General features: G+C 41.5%; 2 protein-coding genes across 3 annotated transcripts in view; both read right to left on the bottom strand.

Moving 5' to 3' along the window:
- Positions 1–12,441: 12,441 nt before the first annotated feature.
- FXYD4 (FXYD domain containing ion transport regulator 4) lies at positions 12,442–12,703 on the bottom strand. Its single transcript, XM_028097307.2, is given in 2 exon segments — positions 12,442–12,508; positions 12,510–12,703. Coding segments are annotated over 2 exon segments (261 nt in total).
- A 451-nt stretch (positions 12,704–13,154) lies between these two features.
- Positions 13,155–20,140, bottom strand: part of FBXO9 (F-box protein 9) — a 40,118-nt gene continuing 33,132 nt past the window's right edge. For both annotated transcript variants that reach the window (XM_088023935.1, XM_088023934.1), the window contains one exon: positions 13,155–13,760. In XM_088023935.1, the coding sequence (XP_087880061.1) occupies positions 13,652–13,760 (109 nt within the window). In that variant the 3' untranslated portion in view covers positions 13,155–13,651. The remainder of the gene's footprint in view (positions 13,761–20,140) is intronic.

Consider the following 20,140-nt stretch of genomic DNA (forward strand, 5'->3'; position numbering starts at 1 on the left):
GCTAGGAGGGAGGTAATATGGGGTATTTAGGAAACACAGACCAGGGGTACATTCTAGTGGAGTCAGGGAATGTATTACAGAGGTGCTGAGCCTCAGGTTAAGAGGGAATTCATTAGCTCCATGATTGGCTCAGTGATTCCTGCAGCCGGTTACACCAGTTGAGAAGCTGTGAGGGTTGAGCTTAGCTCAGATCACTCTCTTGCTCTCACTGGTTTGAGATGTGCATGTCCATCACTGTAGCCACCTGCCTCATGGGGCTCTTCAGCATTTGAAATACAGCTAATCTGAACTGAGATATGCGGTAAGTGTAAATTATATTGCAGATTTCAGAAATTAAGAATAAAAAAAGAGTGTAAAAAGATCCCATTAATGTTTTTATATTACAGGTTGAAATGATACGATTTGGATCCATGGATTCTGGATCCATCCAAATTTGGATCCAGAATTAAAAAGTCTGTTGTTGAAATTAATTTCACCTCTTATTTTTTTGTTAGTATTGCTCTAGAAAACTTGTTTAAATTATATTTAAATTAGCCGATGCTGGTCTAAGTCATTGGTTCAATTCCAGTGGGAATTCTAGCATGTTGGAGTTTTGATGTGACTTCTTTAGAGGTGGACTCTTGGCTCTGCTACAAACGAGTGTTCTGGAGGCAGCCTTGCTCCACTGCTCAGTAACAAGGGTAAGCTGGAGCAAGTGTAAGTAAGCTCTCTTAATGCCAGGACATTAATGCTTATGAATTGTGAGCATAAACACAATAATCCCTATAAACCAAAGGTTTTTGCTCCATATGTAACACACTTAAGCTCTTATTTGTTTAAACAGCTTTATTGAGGTGTCATTTACAAATAATAAACTCTTAACATTATTAAGACTCAAATTTATTGAGTGCATCCTACTGCCAAGCCCTCTGTATGAATTCCCTCCTGTAATGTGTGGGGTTCTAGTTTTACCACCTTCGGCAAACCAGTTCACCTTTCCAGATCCCCATTTCCTCACCTCCGCACTGGGATGGTTGATCAATAAATGATTTCTAAGATAAATTCCAGCTTTGACGTTCGATGTTTCCTCTGAGTTAAAAAAAAAAAAAATTAGCTCTCATATGTGTAATATCCCGAAGATCTATCTTCCAGGGGTTTCTTTTTGTTTTTGTAATCTCTTGTTCTTGTTTCTCCCTGGTTGTATTTCTTCTTTCATCTCTCTGGAGATGTGTCATGTTGGTTTGTTCTTAAATTTTTCTCCTACTTACCTGTCCTTTCCTGTTTTCTCCGTGTTCCTTGTTCCTTTTCTCTGTTTAGTACGTTTGTTTCTCTATCTTTTGTGTTAGAGACTTTTCCCTTCCCACGTCTGGTCTTCCTGGCCTGCCCATTGATAGTTAAGAATGAGACACTAAATGCTGGCTGGAACCTCTTTCGGGGGCAGGGGCCGTGAGGGGGGTTGTTGACTGAGCAGTGAGGGATGAGCCTATTTTGTTGAGGTACCTCAGTGTCAGTATCTAGAGGTCTTTATTTGGAGAGGCTGTTTTCCTGGAGAGGAAGTCTCCACATTCCTGCCTGATGGGTATCAGCCTGGCAATCCGAGTTCTGGGGCTAACTGTTCTTGCCAGGTCTCACCATTGCAGTGTGGTGCTTTGCCTCCAGTTGGAGTTCAGTTGAGTTGATTTGCTCTTTCTGGCCTCCCCTACTTCCAGCTGAGGTCTCAAGCCTCTCCAGAGCAGCGGCAGTAATGAGAGTCCATACAATGGCTGTTGCTGATTAAACACCAATTCCATGAGTCATTGTCCTAAGTGATTAACAAGGAATGTGTCATTTCTTTCTCTCCACTCTGTGGGTAGGTACTATTATTTCCTCCAATTTCTTGTTGGGACATGGAGAGTGACTTGCTCAATGTCACAAAGCCATGGATCTAGCACTTCCACCCAGAACCCAGGCTCAAAACCACGAGGTCACTTGTCCCTCTGCTTTCTACTTCCCAAATACTACCCTCTCTTGTCCATTGATGGTGCCTCTCCTGTTCTCCTTGTCTTTGGGGATTTGCACTTTATTTATTGCCATTTTAGCAGGGTTTCAGGAAAGAGTGGAGTCAAATGTGAAGGTTTCATTCACCATATATAACCAGAGATGGACATCCCTTTTTGGATATAGGTGGCTATCACAACTGGTTACAGCGACTGATGGATGGCCCCCGTGAGACTATGGCCAATCCCACTGTCCCAGCATCTGCTTCTGATCCCAATTAGACTTTGTAGCCACAGAAGCCGCAGCAAGCCCTAGTTCACATATTTATTGGCATCATGGTCAAGTTACCTAGAGCTTTTGCCAACAGCATCCACTACTGGGGAAATGACTGGCTAGGTTGTAAGATTCAGAGCATAAGACCATCAGCTAAAGGAGACAGAACTAGAAGCATTTCACTGTAGGAGTGAAAAAAATCTCACAAAAATATTTGAGACCAGAACAATTAACACCAAAAAGTAAATAGTGGATTTTGTTGGGTGAAGTGACTACGGGTAATTCACATTTTTTCTTTGTGCTCGTATGTTTTCCAGATTTTTTTTATACTGCGTGTGTTATTTAACAAGAAATGGTTAAGATATTTAAAAACATTCACCCTTTGATTCAACATTTCTACTTCTTGGAAACATCCTAAGGAAATGGTTAAGGATGTGTGTTAAGATTTAGCCACAGGAATGTTCATTCCAGAGACATTTATACCAGCACTAAGTTAGAAAACAGAAATGTCTAAAGAGGAGATTAAGGTTGGACTATATAGCCAGTAAGAATATATACTGAGCGGTGCCTGGGTGGCTCAATCAGTTAAGTGTCCGACTCTTAGCTCAGCTCAGGTCTTGATCTCAGGGTCATGAGTTCAAGCCACACATTGGGGTCCATGCTGGGTGTGGAGCCTACTTAGAAAAAATAGAATATATATTGAAGTGATGTATGTGGTATTATTATGTAAAGAAACAAGCCTACAAAGCATTGTGCAATATAATTCCAGCTTTTTATTGAAGTATAATTAATATACAATGATATATTAGTTTCAGGAGTACAACATATTGATTCAACAGTTCTATACTCAGTGCTCATCATGGTAAGTGTAGTCACCATCTGTCACCGTATGATGTTATTATATTACTGACTATATTCCCTATGCTGTACTTTTCATCTCCATGAGTTATTTATAACTGGGAGTTTATACCTCTTAACCCCCTTCGTGTATTTTTCCCATTCCCCCCACCCATCTCCCCACTGGCAATCATCAGTTTGCTCTCTGTATTTTTTTTTTTAAGATTTTATTTATTCATTTGACAGAGAGTGGGAGAGAGAGCAAGAGAGAGCACAAGCAGGGGAAGCAGCAGAGGGAGAAAGCAGGCTCCCCATTGAGCAGGGAGCCCGATGCAGGGCTCGATCCCAGGACCTGAGCCGAAGGCAGGCACTTAACCGACTGAGCCCCTCAGGTGCCCCTGTTTTCTACATTTAAGAGTCTCTTGGTTGGTTGGTTGGTTTTTTGTTGTTCATTTGTTTTGTTTTTTAGATTCCAAATATGAGTGAAATCACCTGGTATTTTTCTTTCTCTATCTGACTTATTTCACTTAGCATAATACCCTCATGTTTATCCATGTTGTGGCAAATGACAAGACCCATTCTTTTTTGTGGCTGAGTAATATTCCATCATAGGTATATACCATTTCTTCCTTATCCATTCATCTATTGACAGACATGGGTTGCTTCCATATCTTGTCCATTGAAAACAATGCTGCAATAAACCTAGAGGTGCATATATCTTTTCTAATTAGTGTCTTTGTTTTCTTGGGGTAAATACCCAGGGGTGAAATCATTGGGTCATATGGTATTTCTGTTTTTAATTTTTTGAGAAACCTCCATGCTGTTTTCCACAGTCGCAGCACCAATTTACATTCCCACCAGCAGTGCACAAGGGTTCCTTTTTCTCCACATCCTCACCAACACTTGTTGTTTCTTGTCTTTTTGATTCTATCCATTCTGACAGGTGTGAGGTGGTATCTCATTGTAGTTTTGATTTCCGTTTCCCTGATGATGAGTGATGTTGAGCGTCTTTTCTTATGTCTGTTGGCCATCTATATGTCTTCTTTGGAAAAATGTCTATTCAGGTCCTCTGTCCATTGTCTAATAGGATTATTTGCTTTTTTGGTTTTGAGTTGTAGAAGTTCTTTGTATATCTTGGATATGAACCTCTTATCGGATATATCATTTGCATATCTCTTCTCCCACTCAGTGGGTTGCCTTTTTGTTTTGTTGATGGATTCCTTTGCTGTGCAAAAGCTTTTTAGTTTGATGTAGTTTCAATAGTTTATTTTTGATTTTGGTCCCCTTGCCTGAGGAGACATATCTAGAAAAATATTGCTAAGGCCGATGTCAAAGAAATTACTGCCTGTTTTCTTCTAGGATTTTTATGGCTTCATGTCTCACGTTGAGGTCTTTAATGCATTTGAGTTTATTTTTGTGTGTGCTGTGAAAAAGTGGTCCAGGTTCATTCTTTTGCATGTAGCTGTCCAGGTTTCCCAGCACCATTTATTGGTGTCTTTTCCCCATTGTGTATTCTTGCCTCCTTTCTTGAGATTCATTGACCATAAAAGCATTTTTTGGTGTGTGGGCTCTCTATTCTGTTTCACTGGTCTATGTGTCTGCTTTTGTGCTAGTACAATATTGTTTTGATCACTACAGCTTTGTAACATATCTTGAAATCTGGAGTTGTGAAACTTTCAGCTTTGTTCTCCTTTCTCAAGATCGCTTTTGCTATTTGGGTTTTTTTGTGGCTCCATATGAATTTTAGGACTATTTGCTTTGGTTCTGTGAAAATTGCTGTTGGTATTTCGATTGGGATTGCATTGAATCTGTAGATTGCATTGGGTGGTACTGACATTTTGACAATAGTAATTCTACCAATCCATTAGCATAGGATATCTTTCCATTTGTTTATATCATCTTCAGTTTCTTTCATCAGGGCTTTATGGTTTTCAGAGTACAGGTCTTTTACCTTCTTGGTTAAGTTTATTCCTAGATATTTTATTCTTTTGGGTACAAATGTAAATGAAATTGTTTTCATAATTTCTACTTCTACTTCATTATTAGTGCATGAAAACACAACCAATTTCTGTGTATTAATTTTGTAGCCTGCAAGTTTACTGAATTCATTTATTCTAATAGTTTTGTGGTGGAGTCTAGGTTTTCTATGTGTAGTATCATGTCATCTGCAAATAGTGACAGTTATACTTCTTCCTTGCCAATTTGAATGCCTCATTTCTTTTTCTTGTCTGGGATTGCCGTGGCTAGGACTTTCAGTACTATGTTGGATAAAATTAGTGAGGGTGAACATCCTTGTCTTGTTCCTGATCTTAGAGGAAAAGCTCTCAGTTTTCACCATTGAGTATGATGTTAGCTGTGGATTTGTTATATGTGGCCTTTGTTACGTTGAGATGTGTTCCTTCTAAACTTACTTTGTTGAGAGCTTTTATCATGAACAGATGTTGAATTTTGTCAAGTGCTTTTTCTGTATCTATTGAGATGATCATAGGATTTTCATCCTTGGTTTTGTTGATGTGTTGTATCATGTTGATTAATTTGAAATATTGAACTATCTTTGCATCCCCAGAATAAATTCCACTTGATCGTGGTGAAAGATATCCTTTTAATATATTTTTGAATGTGGTTTGCTAATAATATTTTGCTGAGGATTTTTGCATCTATGTTCATCATGGATATTGGTTTGCAGTTTTCTATTTTTTTAGTGTCATTGGCTTTGGTATCAGAGTAATGCTGGCTTCATAAAATGTATTTGGAAGCTTTCCTTCCTTCTAGTGTGTGTGTGTGTGTGTGTGTGTGTGTGTGTGTAATAGTTTGAGGAGAATATATATTAATTCTCCTTTAAATGTTTAGTAGAATTCACCTGTGGATCCATTTGGTCCTGGATTTTTTGTTGTTGGGAGATTTTGATAACTAATTCCATTTCATTACTAGTAACCAGTCTGTTCAGATTTTCTGTTTCTTCCTGATTCAGTTTTGGGAGATTGTATGTTTCTGGGAATTTATCCATTTCTTCTAGGATGTCCAGTTTGTTAGCATATAATTTTTCAGAGTAGTCTCTTAATTCTTTGTATTTCTGTGGTGTCGGTTGTTATCTCCCCTTTCATTTCTGATTTTGTGTCCTCTCCCTTTTTTTTTTTTTTTTTTGATGAATTTGGCTAAAGGTTTATCAGTTTTGTTTATCTTTTCAAAGAGCTGGCTCTTAGTTTCATTGATCATTTCTTTTGGTTTTGTGTTTATTTGCTTGTCTCTATTTCCTGTGTTTCAGCTGTGATCTTTATTATTTCTTTCCTTCTACTAACTTTGGGTTTTGTTTGTTCTCCCTCTTCTTGTTCCTTTAGCTGTGAGGTTAGATTGTTTGAGATTTTTCTTGTTCTCTGAGGTAGGCCTGTATCAGTATAAATTTTCCTCTTAGAACTGATTTCACTGTGTCCCAACAATTTTGGACTGTTGTGTTTTCATTTTCCTTTTTCACCAGCTATTTTTAAATTTCCTCTTTGATTTCTTCATTGACCATTGGCTGTTTAGTAGCATGTTGTTTAGCCTCCATGTGTTTGTGCTTGTTTTTTTTCTTGTGATTCATTATGCTGTCTGAAAAGATGCATAGGATTTTAATCTTAAGTTTATTTAGACTTGCTTTGTGGCCCAGCATGTGACCTACCCTGGAGAACGTTTCATGTGCACTTGAAAAGAATGTGTATTCTATTGGTTTTAGATGGAATGTTCTATATATATCTCTGTTAAGGCCTTCTGGTCTAATGTGTCTTTCAAAGACACTGTTTCCTTACTGATTTTCTGTCTGGATGATCTATCCATTGAAGTGAGTGGAATTTTAAAGTCCCCTAGTATTATTGTATTTTTTTTTTTTAAAGATTTTATTTATTTGAGAGAGAGAGAATGAGAGATAGAGAGCACGAGAGGGAAGAGGGTCAGAGGGAGAAGCAGACTCCCCGCTGAGCAGGGAGCCCGACGTGGGACTCAATCCCGGGACTCCAGGATCATGACCTGAGCCGAAGGCAGTCGCTTAACCAACTGAGCCACCCAGGCGCCCCCCCCCTAGTATTATTGTATTACTGTCAGTTTCTCCCTTTATGCCTGTTAACATTTCTTTTATGTACTTAGGTGCTCCAGTGTTGGGTGCATAGCTATTTACAATTGTTATACCTTCTTGTTGAACTGATCTCTCTTTTTTTTTTAAGATTTTATTTATTTTTTTTGACACAGAGAGAGACACAGCAAGAGAGGGAACACAAGCAGGGGGGGTGGGAGAGGGAGAAGCAGGCTTCCCGTGCAGCAGGGAGCCCGATGTGGGGCTTGATCCCAGGACCCTGGGATCATGACCCGAGCCAAAGGCAGATGCCCAACTACTAAGCCACCCAGGCGCCCCTGAACTGATCTCTTTATCATTATGTAATAATGCCCTTCTTTGTCTCTTGTTACAGTTTTTGTTTCAAAGTAATTTTCTCTGATCTAAGTATTGCTACATTGACTCCTGCCCCCCAGCCACTCCCATTTGCATGCTATATCTCTTTCCATGCTTTCTCTTTGTATGTATGTCTCTTTACGTCTGAAGTGAATCTCTTATAGGAAACATATATATGGGTCTTTTTTTTTTAAGATTTTATTTATTTATTTGACAGAGCGGGAGAGCGAGCACACAAGCAGGGGGACCAGCAGGCAGAGGGAGAAGCAGGCTCCCCACTGTGCAAGGAGCCCGACGCGGAACTCTATCTCAGGACCCTGGGATCATGACCTGAGCCAAAGGCAGATGCTTAACCAACTGAGCCACCCAGGCGCCCCTGGTCTTTTTTTTTTTTTTTTTTAATCCATTCAGTCACCCTATGCCTTTTGATTGGAGCACTTAGTCCTTTTACATGTAATTATTGATAAATATGTACTTATTGCCATTTTGTTCATTGTGTTGGTTATTTTTGTAGGTATTTTCTGTTCCTTTCTTCTTCTCTTGCTCTCTTTCCTTGTAGTTTGATGGCTTTCTTTAATGTTATGCTTGCATTCCTTTCTCTTTTGTGTGTGTATATCCATTATATGGTTTGCTTTGTGGTTATCATTTCATTCATATAATGTCTCCTGTGTACAGCAATTATATATTAAGTTGATGGTCACTTAAGTTCAAGCACATTCTAAAAGTACTAAATTTTTATCCCCCGTCCACTTTTTATGCATATATCATATTCTGCATTTTTATTTTGTGTATCCCTTGAGTGAATTTTGTAGAAATAATTGATTTTACTACTTTTTGTTTTAACCTCCATACTGGCTTTATAAGTGATTTATCTGCAACCTTTACTATATGCTTGTTTTTAACCAGTGAAATATTTTCCTCTCATAATTTTTTTCCAGTTATGGCCTTTTCTTTCCAGTCAAAGAATTCCCTTTAATGTTTCTTTTTTTTTAAGATTTTATTTACTTGACAGAGAGAGACAGCGAGAGCAGGAACACAAGCAGGGGGAGTGAGAGAGGGAGAAGCAGGCTTCCCGCGGAGCAGGGAGCTCGATGTGGGACTCGATCCCAGGACCCTGGGATCATGACCTGAGCCGAAGGCAGACGCTTAACGACTGAGCCACCCAGGCGCCCCACCTTTAATGTTTCTTATCAGGATGTTTTAGTGATGATGTATTCCTTTAGCTTTTGTTTGTCTGGGAAGTTCTTTATCTCTCCTATTCTAAGTGATGACCTGCTGGATAGAGTATTCTTGGTTATAGGTTTTTTTTCCTTTCAGCACTGTGTAGGCCAGAAGGGATCATAATGACATATTAAAAGTTTTGGCTGGGGGAAAAAAAAACCAGCTGATAGCTTTATGGGGTTTCTCTTGTATATAACGTTTTTTGTTGTTGTTTTTTTCCTTTTCTTGCTGCTTTGAAATTCTCTCTTTATCATACTTTTTGCCATTTAAATCGTTATGTGTGTTGGTGTGGACCGCCTGGGTTCATCTTGTAAGGGGCTCTCTCTGATTCCTGGACCGGAATGTCTGTTTCCTTCCCCACATTTAGGGAGGTTTTCAGCTATTATTTCTTTGAGTAAATTTTCTAAAGATTTTTTTTTTTTTTTTGAAAGAGAGAGAGAAAGAGAGCACAAGTGTTGCGGAGGGGCAGAGACAGGGGGTGAAGGAGGCTCCCCGCTGAGCAGTGAGACCGACACAGGGATTGATCCCAGGACCCCAGGATCATGACTTGAGCCAAAGGCAGATGTTGAACCAACTGAGCCACCCAAGTGCCCCTCTTCAAGTAAATTTTCTGCCCCCTTCTCTCTTTCTTCTCCTTCTGGGATCCCTATAATGCAAATGTTATTAGGGTTGATGATGTTGGTGAGTTCCCTTAACCTATACTAATTTTTTATTTTTTATTTTTTTTCTTTTCAGCTTGGTTGCTTTCCTTACCATCTTCTGGATCACTGATCTGTTTGTTCTTCTGCATCCTCTGATCTGCTGCCCTTTTCCTCTAATTTTTATCTCAGTTATTGAATGCTTCATCTCTGGTTCTTTTTTGTATTTCCTCTTTAAGTTCTTAGTGAGTTTATCTACTCTTTCTTTTTTAAGTAGGCTCCAGGCCTGGCATGGAGCCCAACTCATGAACCTGAGATCAAGAACTGAGCTGAGTTCAAGAGTCAGACGCTTAGCCAACAGAGCCACCCAGGCGCCCCATTCACTCTTTTCTCAAGTCTAGTGAGTATCTTTGTCATTACTTTGAAATTTTTTTTTTTTTTTTTTTTTTGGTTTTGAGAGAGAGAGAGAGAGAGCAAGCAGTGGGGAGGGGCAGAGGGAGAGAGAGACAGAGAGAAAGAGAAGCAGACTCCCTGCGGAGCAGAAAGCCCAATGCAGGGCTCGATCCCAGGACCCGGAGATCATGACCTGAGCCAAAGGCAGATGCTTAGCCTACTGAGCCACCCAGGTGCCCCCATTACTTTGAATTTTTTATCAGGCATAACGCTTCTCTGTTTCATTTAGCTCTTTTGCTGTGATTTTTCTTATATTTCCTTTGGGACATATTCTTCTGTGTCCTCATTTTGTCTTAGTCTCTGTTTTTGTTTCTATGGATTAGGGAGATCAGCTACGTCTCCTGGTCTTGAAAGTTGCAGCCTTGTGTCCTGTGGTGTGTCCTGGAATGCAGTGCCCCCTGGGCACCAGAACCAGGTGCTCCATGAGTGTCCCCATGGACGCACTGCATGTGCTCTGCTGTGTGGCTGAGCTGTGTTTGCCTTCCCCTAGTCAGCAGCAATGACCCACTTCGCCTGCTGCAGGCACACGGCACAGGGTTTGGTCCCTGGGCTCTTGAGGGGCCTGATACCAGTTTGGGGCTTGTAGGTGGATGGGATCAGCAGTCAGACTAGGTATCTAAGTCAGCCTTTCTGCTGTAGTTGTGGGCCCTCCGAAGGGCAGGGCTTTCTCCCTGTGGTCTACAGAGGCTTTCACGGATGGGCAGGGCCGGCAGTCAGACTAAATGAATCTTTCTGTCACAGTTATGGGTGCACCAAGCAGTGGGGCTTTTTCCCTGCACAGCCAGCTAAGAGGCTCTGCCTTTGGAACTGGGGGTGGGGGGCTCCATTGGCATGTTGAGTTGTCTCCCTCTCCCCATGGCAGGAGTCACTTTGGCGTGGTGTCAGTCCCTGCCAGAGCTGCTTACAGGGTGTGCTGGGGCAGAAGCTGCTTTCGGCGGGGGACACCTGCTGCGGCAAAAGTGTTAGATGATGCAGGTTTGCAGGGGAATTTGGGGGTGGCACACGGGGGCGCTGGCAAAGTAGGTGGAGTGTTAGTGCTGGTTCTCACCAGTATCCAGCTGTGTAGTCTCAGGGAAGGAGAGCCCCCAACAGCCCCAAGCCCTCCTACCTTGCCCTCCACTAAGGTGTGAGAAGGGGGCTGTGGAGGAAACACCACAGGAAGAGCTGACTCCACAGTTAGTGCTTAGGCCAGATTCCCCGTGAGGACATCTGAGCAGTTCAAGCAGGAGGAAAAATGCAACTTCTGGAAAATGTTTGATTTTCTTTAGGAGTGACTGTACCTATTGCTTTGTCAGCTTCCCATAGTATTTGCAGGTTTCTGTAATGTCCAGATAGAGCAAAGGAAGGACATTACTGAAGTTAAAAGGCTTCTGTCGAAGGATTTGCAGAGAACAGGTGAAGAGGGCTACACAGCAAAAATTCCTTCTGGTTATCTTTGGGTGTATCTTGATGTTTTTTGATTCTCTGTATATTCTAATATTCTCACAATAAATGTATGTTGCTTTTCTATTAACAATCTGAGTGTACTGGGGCAGGCACCTGCGTGGTGCAGTCGGGTAAGCGTCTGACTTGGAGCATCTCACTTGGTTTCGGCTCAGGCCATGATCAGGGTCATGAGACTGAGCTCCGCATCGGGCTCTGCACTCAGCTCTGAGTCTGAGACTCACTCTCTCCCTCTGCCCGTCCCCTCCCCGCACTCTCTCTCTAAAATAAATATTTAAAAATAAAAGAATCTGAATGGACAGAAAATATAATTTGAAAAAATACTATTTTCAGCTTCAAGTTAAGTACGTAAGAGTTGCTTTAGTAGGCACAAGGAAAGCTTTGAACTTGGTATCCACTGGCTGGCTGCAGCAGGTCTTGACTAATCCAGCCATGGTGGCAAAACAACAGAGACTCTTCGACTCCCACTCTCCTTAGGAATATACTTTCCAAGCTATATTTGACAAGGTCCTAATCAGATGTCCTTTTAACTTGCATACCAAAACTACTGGTCACGTCATGAAGAGCTGCCTTATCTTAGGCATTTTTGCTTTTCTCCCTCTTTTCTAACTTGAGGGAAACACCGTTTCTCAGATTATTACAAAAAGCCAACCTAAGTAGTAGTCTCTTTTCATGCACTCTGGATGTCTGGTTTTCACCTTTAACATAACATGCATTAGTTTTTTTTGTTTGTTTAAGATTTTATTTATTTATTTGACAGAGAAAGAGATCACGAGAGCAGGAACACAAGCAGGCTTCCTGCCGAGCAGGGAGCCCGATGTGGGACTCGATCCCAGGACCCTGGGATCATGACCCGAGCTGAAGGCAGATGCTTAACAACTGAGCCACCCAGGTGCCAACATGCATTAGCTTTTTAAAAGACCTGTCCCACATCGAATTGCAGGAACTTGGGGAAGCATCTTTTAATGTCAATATGAATTTGAAAGCATCTGTGGCGGCAGATGCTGATTTTTTTCTTTTTTTTTTTTTGAGGGATGAGACAGTTTAATTTAGAAATAAGCTTTGGACAGCCTCCTGACCAGAAGGGAGCCTAAGGGCCCACCCTGGGGGAGAGAGGCCATCGTGGAGGGTAAGGCCCCTAGGTGGAGAGAGAACAGCATGGGAGCTGATATCAAGAGTGCCACGAAGCTGGTCCTGTGCTCAGCAGGTACTGGCAGAGCCTGGAGTTATGAGCAGAATGGCCTTCTCAGGTACGGGGCTGTGTTTGATTGGACTTGCATTTGCATTTTCCACTCAAGGCTATCAAGATTCCAGCGATGCACAGGAGCCCTCTGAAAATCATCCCGTCCAGCTGCAGGCTTTCCCAGTCGTAGTACAGGGGACTGTCTTTATCAACCAGGTCATTGGCTTCCAAGGCAGGCAGGCCGGCCAGTGTGAGAAGGCCTCGGGCCACTCTCTTCATGATACAGCTGCAGAGCAGGGCTGACAGCCGGGTGCAGATCTGGAGAGGCTGCTGGGGCTGGGTCGCAGATGCTGATTTCTGAAAGTGTGTGCGCCTTCAACCCTAGCTGTGTGTGAACCGCCGAGAACAGAACTGACTCTGGTAGAGGTCTGCCAGACACCAACTCTGAGACCACAAAGCAATGGCACCATCCCCAGGGAGGCAACACAGGCACTCTCCCCGTTTTAATTCTGGACAGAGTTGGGCCTGGGTTGACGCGATCACCTGCTGTGTTCTTTCAGGAACAGAGATGCCCAGCCGAGTTGGCTGAAGGGCTCTCTGCTGGGGGGTGGAGACCTACAGTCGTGCGGCTGCAGAGACCACAGATGGAAGGAGGCAGACTCCTAAGCCTTTGCTGGCTACCCTAGGGCTGTTTATGACTCTGACGTTTAAAAAAGGCCACCCAAAGATATCTTCTTGAAAGAAATGTTTATTATTTTTATTGGTCAAACAGTTTCAAACAAATTCAGAACAAGTTTTCACATTTTGAGTCTTTAGTGCAAAGACGCTATGTCATGCGTGAAAGAAATGCTGATCCAGTGGAGCCCTCCCCTGAAGCAAGTAAATATTGGGATGATCAGGCGGAAGGAGACTTATGTGACAGAAATCTGCTCAGAAATCCTCTTGAAAAAGGACATGATTTAAAGCTCATTTGAAGGTTTTTCACAACATAAATGTGCTTAAACAACTTGTAATCTCAACTTCTTAATTTCAAAACAAAATACCCCAAGTATCAACTATCCCTTTTAAATAAAAAAAATAATCAATTTATACTCTTCTTAAAAGAACTCTAACAATGTAAAATAAGTTCCAATTCCATATATATATATGTACATTTATAACTTAGGTGCTCTTTTGCTCTATATACTTTTACTCATGCAACAGTGACAGAGGACTGGATGTGAAGCCCTACAGAGGCCTCTCTGAGAAAGCAGTATAGCTTCTCACTCTGGCGAAAAACAAAGGGGTGTACATCTTGTCAATCTCAAAAGCAGTAACTGCAGTCTCACCAGTTGATCTGGAAAGAAAGCACAAAATTACCAGTTACAAGGATATTTCAACTCATTTAAAATCCTTACATATTTAGAGGGGAGGGTTTATCTTACACTTTAGTCTTTTTTATTTTTGAATTCATCTCAGTAAATTCGAAATGATAGAGGCATGATAAGAGAAAACTGCAAGCCCAGAATGGTGTCACTTAGACAGAGTTCCCAAACCAGGGCCTAATACCTAATCTAAATGCAGTTTCAAGTCAGTCAGAAATCTTCTGATGGGCCCTCTCCACCCCCAAAGGAAGATGAGGGAGCCTGCATGGTATGACTCCCTGCTCTTCCCTCTCAGGGAAAGCAGCACTGCCTGGAACAACCCTTCCTGCCCCTACCCTCCTGCTATAAAAACCTTCCATTTTGTGCAACTCCTCCGAGCTCCCCTCTACCTGTTCGATGGGATGCTGCCCAATTCAGGACTTGTTTACTAAAGCCAGTTAGACAATTAAAATTTACTTCGTTGAATTTTTGTCATTTAACAGATTCGGCGGCAGCAAAAGGATCCAAAGGGAACTTCTGGCAGCATCTGGGGACGATGAGAACATAGGCGTGGTCCCTGTGAACCTTCTGAGCTCACTGTCTTCCTCACCATTTTGAGGGCCATGGGTAAGTTCCTCTCAGGAGTTTTTTGTCGTCACTGACGTTCAAGCTCCCCATCTAAATAGCGTTCCTGTACAGGGCAGGATGGCTTGAGCTGGCAGGTGCTTATGCCTGGAGCCCAGCCCCTAGCCCCGCAGACCACAGTCCCTGGTGGAAAGCCATGCGCTGCAGGAATTGGTGGCGGTGGGCACAGGGCCCTCCTATGGCTGAGATGCAGTGCTGCCAAAACACCCAAGTGCACAGGTCTGTCTGTCTGGTTTTGTGTAATGCCTGTCGCTAGTGGGGATCTTGGGAGGCCAAAAAGCTGCAAGAATTGATGGGGATGGGTCGAGCATTTAAAGGCCGTTAGAAGTGCTCACCACCTCAAGAACACTCCTGGGATGGGATAAGTTGGTCGTGAGACAGGTTAGCCTGGCACTAGGTCACCCACCAATCTCAAGAAACTTTCCAGGCAACAAGGTACACTGTAAAACACACCCAATCCCCAGCCCCATGGCATATCCCTTTCAGGTATTCGTTCAGCTCAGAAGATCCCTAAATTCTGAAGGGTCAAGCATGCCACCTTCTGGCACACCTGCTTATTTCATGTCTAAGAACTACAGTCCCAGAAATTTTAGATACCTAGCAAAAACGACAAAATCTTCCTAAGCTTGTTTTGTGTCCTGAGGCACTTGGCTTGGAAACCACCAGGTTGGGTGCCCCAAAAGAAGGCTGATGTGGGTTAACTCTGTGACTAGGGTCCTACCGACGTGCTGCCAGCCCTTAGAGGAATCGTGACCTAGAAATACAATGGCCATTATGGGGAATGTTCCAGTTAGATAAGATCATTTAAGAAGTAGACCTGAAAGCACGAGTTCCCAAATTAAACAGAATGGGATACCCATTTCATTTGGCATGCAGATGCCTCCAAAAGGTTTCAAAGTTCCAAAACCATTTCACTGAAAGATTTCATTGCAATAAGTTAAGAAAAATTAAAAAGAGAAAAAGGTAGGTGCCTAAAACAAGACTATAAGACTGGGTACTCCTTCTCGTCTGAACTTTAAAAGACTACCTAAACATCAACCAAATTCTGCCAAGTTAATGGCCTTACAGACACCCTGTTCTCTACCTTCTAAGCAGGGCCCTCCCATGAGTCAACGAAACTGAGGGATTTTCTGATAAACTGCTACATTATTCCTTAGACAGTCAAGGGGAAACTGGCAGATACCAATCATGCCCAGGGGATCCTGGAAAAACTGGCAGAAGCCAGCAAAAGGTGAAAATTCTTACCAGAGTCCGCACTTCCAAATCTCTGCCTGCCCAGTCACACAAAAAATAAAATCACACTGTCCTTCCCTTCTAAATCCAGACCCACTGGTTACTGATCCCTTCTCTCCCAGCAACACCTACTGCCTTCCTGCTCCTCTGGTTTGGCATTACTGGCCTTGGCTTTCTGCCTGCCTGGGACATGCAGGTTGTTGGTTCTTTCTTTTGGCCATGATTGTGAGTGATTCTAGATTTGGGGAAGTTGATATCCTCCGTACCGTCCTTGCTGATTCATCTTTTACCCAACAGAAGCTATTCAATACTGCCACAAATATGTAAAGTTAGAATGATGTACCCAGAGGGGAAAAAAAGCAAACTGAGGATACGAGAGTTGGATAGGTGGAGAACCTCTGATGCCATTTAAGTTACAATCCAATTCTTTGGATCGAACTGAAAGCAATGGTCCTTATGTTACACATCTTTGCGAAACCACAAACACAGCTCTATAGGCAACTGAAAGTTCCCCTATTCTTTTACCAATACCCAAATGTCCCCTGTTTATCTCCGACAGCTTGTACATTATTGGCCTTAGGAAACCAAATTTCTTCTAGAAAGAGCTTGCATTTTTCCCTGTGCTTTTTAAATCTAAATGTTCAATGTTCTACCTGGTCTTCTCCAGGAATTCCTTAGTTCATCTCCTTAAAATGCAAACTTAAGGAGATGATTCTTACCAAGAAAAAACAAAATGGGCAAAGTCATTTGGAACTTGACTTGCCAAGGGCAAATACAAAACTTAAGTGTCTTCTCCAAAGATGTATATAAAGAAAAGCTTTACCCATGTAGCCAGCTAACCTCAACGTATTCAAACTACCAGAAAAACAAACTCACATCCGACTTTGATAAATCCTGTATTTATTTTAGGGCAGGATTTTCAAAATTAGCTATAAGGTCTCTTGAGTCAGTCTGTTCACATGTGTCTATACATGTGTGTTATAGTTATGTGGTACTTTCTACCTCTGATGGTATCGCTAAAATGAATTTGTAAAACAGCTCTATTTAGTGGGTTTGAAGGCAAGTGCCTGTAAGGATGGGCATTCTGAAAATCATACAGAGACTAACCCAAATGTTTAAGTGCATGTGACCCAGGAAAATATTTGATATAAAAGCTAGATTACAGTTGATGGTTTAATTAAAAGACATGTTTTTAGTTATCAACATTAAACTTATTCTACCTGAGTTTACTAGGTAAATTCACATTCTCTCTTCTAAGATGTGGCCACACAAAACATAAAGTGTTTGTAGGTAAACATAATTCAGGACAAATAAAGCTAAGCAAGACAAAAGTTCATAAATGAGCTTTTCAGCAATATTTGTCTACTTAGTTTTCCCAAGCTTTTTTTTTTTTGATAACCTAAAACCTTAAACTGAGTTAAGTTAAATGATGAATTAAGTTAAATTCATTACATATCTAGATCATTTCCAAATAAGATAAAGTACTAAAGCATTAATTAGTAAACACAGGTTTATCTACTTTTGTCTTCATATTACAAAGGAACTAAAAGATTTAAACATGCTAATGATACATGGAAACATATAAAACAGCACATGCTCTAGAAATTTTAAAATGTACTCATAAATATGCCAATTTTGAAAAAATGCTAGTGTAACAGTTCAAAATTGCTCACTTCTTAGTTTTCACTAGAAATTAAGGTTTTTAAGGATTAAGAATTCTAATTAAATCTTTGTATGCCAGGAAAGCAGGATGTATTTTTCATAAAATAAGGTATGAGAAATAGAGAGTAAGTTTGTCCTAAAATGAAGCTGGTTGTTTAAAGAAAAAAAAAAAAAAAAGACAAAATCGGGATGTAGAAAAGAAGTTGTAAAAGGTTTGTGGAAAACAAATCTTTGAAAAGGAATTTTAATGTGTGGTCAAGCAGGTTAAGATTAAAATATATCTTTTTTTAAAAAATGAGTTTTAATATCAAAGTAATATGGTGCAAAATTTAGTTTTCTGTTAAAAAACAGTTTTCTTGGACTTTGGTTGCAGTTTCATAACAATCTGTAATCGTACTTATAAGGCAAGTGCTTTAAAACCTTTTTTAAAAAATTGTGACAAACTTCCAAAGGACCTGTTAAACTAATGAGGCTTATTCGCTGTAAGTGAATACTTATTCTAATATTCTCACAATAAATGTATGTTGCTTTTCTATTAACAATCTGAGTGTACTGGGGCAGGCACCTGCGTGGTGCAGTCGGGTAAGCGTCTGACTTGGAGCATCTCACTTGGTTTCGGCTCAGGCCATGATCAGGGTCATGAGACTGAGCTCCGCATCGGGCTCTGCACTCAGCTCTGAGTCTGAGACTCACTCTCTCCCTCTGCCCGTCCCCTCCCCGCACTCTCTCTCTAAAATAAATATTTAAAAATAAAAGAATCTGAATGGACAGAAAATATAATTTGAAAAAATACTATTTTCAGCTTCAAGTTAAGTACGTAAGAGTTGCTTTAGTAGGCACAAGGAAAGCTTTGAACTTGGTATCCACTGGCTGGCTGCAGCAGGTCTTGACTAATCCAGCCATGGTGGCAAAACAACAGAGACTCTTCGACTCCCACTCTCCTTAGGAATATACTTTCCAAGCTATATTTGACAAGGTCCTAATCAGATGTCCTTTTAACTTGCATACCAAAACTACTGGTCACATCATGAAGAGCTGCCTTATCTTAGGCATTTTTGCTTTTCTCCCTCTTTTCTAACTTGAGGGAAACACCGTTTCTCAGATTATTACAAAAAGCCAACCTAAGTAGTAGTCTCTTTTCATGCACACTCTGGATGTTTGGTTTTCACCTTTAACATAACATGCATTAGTTTTTTTTGTTTGTTTGTTTTTAAGATTTTTTATTTATTTATTTGACAGAGAAAGAGATCACGAGAGCAGGAACACAAGCAGGCTTAGCACAAGTGGCTAAAGTCCACTCTGGGTCCACAAACATGGCCCCGCATCACCAGACTTGCCACCCTGATGTCCCTGTAACATGGCAACAGCCTGCTTCTAAACCGAAGACACTGAAATGAGTGAGCACTGACTGCAAATTAAACATACACTTACAGAAACTTGGATGGCCCGGTTCTTCCTGGCTCCCTGGCAAATCCCACATTTTAATTTTTGCATTCCTTCACCCACCACAGCACATTGACAAAGACTCAAATTATAAACACATATTGATAGACTTCTATAAAATTACAAAAATAGTCTACCAGCAATGCCTGACCTGTCTGGTCACTACCACTGCCCATGCCCCACCCCCACCCCCGTAACCTATTTTTGTTCCAAGAGGCCTCAAACCTCTGCCCTCTGGATCCTTCAAACACTTGCAGGTGGACTTCATTCAACTGCCACTTAGTATGAGTATAGCTCATACTCATAAATGTTGCTGAAAAGCTCATTTATAAACTTTTGTCTTGCTTAGCTTTATTTGTCCTGAATTATGTTTACCTACAAACACTTTAGTAAACATCAGACAAAGTCAGCCATTATCCTAAGCTATTATGAGTGATCAATAGGTTCTTGTTCTTGTGTGTGTGATTTCTAGATGGGTCGAGATTTCCCCTGCTGTAAGACTGATGTCTTCACAGGAAAAACCAACCAAAACAAACGAACTTCAAAATGTGTTCCTCACTTGGGGTATACTTTCCACTCTCTCCAGTGATCAAGGCATCCATTTCACTGGACAAATCACATGCGCCTCAACGAAGACCTTACAAACTTCTTGGAATTCTATCAGGACACAACCTTGTGGTCCCTTGTTATCTCCTGCTCGTATGACCAGCTACTATAAGTCTCTAATGTCTTTTTTATTTTTAAGATTTTATTTATTTATTTCAGAGAGAGAGAGAGAATGAGAGATAGAAAGCACGAGAGGGAAGAGGGTCAGAGGGAGAAGCAGACTCCCTGCTGAGCAGGAAGCCCGATTTGGGACTCGATCCCGGGACTCCAGAATCATGACCTGAGCCAAAGGCAGTCACTTAACCAACTGAGCCACCCAGGCACCCACTTAAGTCTCTAATGTCTTATGCTCAAGCCTGTCATCCATCAATTCAAGAAGCTTTCCTGGATCCCAATTCAAAGAAACCTGTTCATCACAGCCTAGAGTTTGGTGACTGTATAAGCGTTGCCAGAGGAAAACCACTCTCCAGCTCCACTGGAAAAGGACCTTCCCAGGTGCTCCTGACCACGGACACTGCTGCGGAACTATAAAGTATTAAGCCTTGGGTACACATCCCAGAGCCAAGGCTCCACCCGACACTTGGTCCTGTACAGATGCCGGAGACCTCCACATCAAAGTGATAAGCAAGAAAAGTAGCGGACATCGAAGTAGTCTGCTTCCACCCCAGATGACGGATGGAGACTCCATACACTAAACGTAAACCCTTTTCTCCTCTTTTCCTTTCCCTCTCTCTGGCATTGGCCTGGAAAAATAACACCCTCATCTGTATCTCCCAGGCCACCG

Source organism: Eumetopias jubatus, unplaced genomic scaffold, assembly GCF_037043125.1.
Source record: "Eumetopias jubatus isolate StellerSeaLion01/CBP00866 unplaced genomic scaffold, mEumJub1_p1.0 scaffold_6, whole genome shotgun sequence".
Classification (NCBI taxonomy): Eukaryota; Metazoa; Chordata; class Mammalia; order Carnivora; family Otariidae; genus Eumetopias; species Eumetopias jubatus.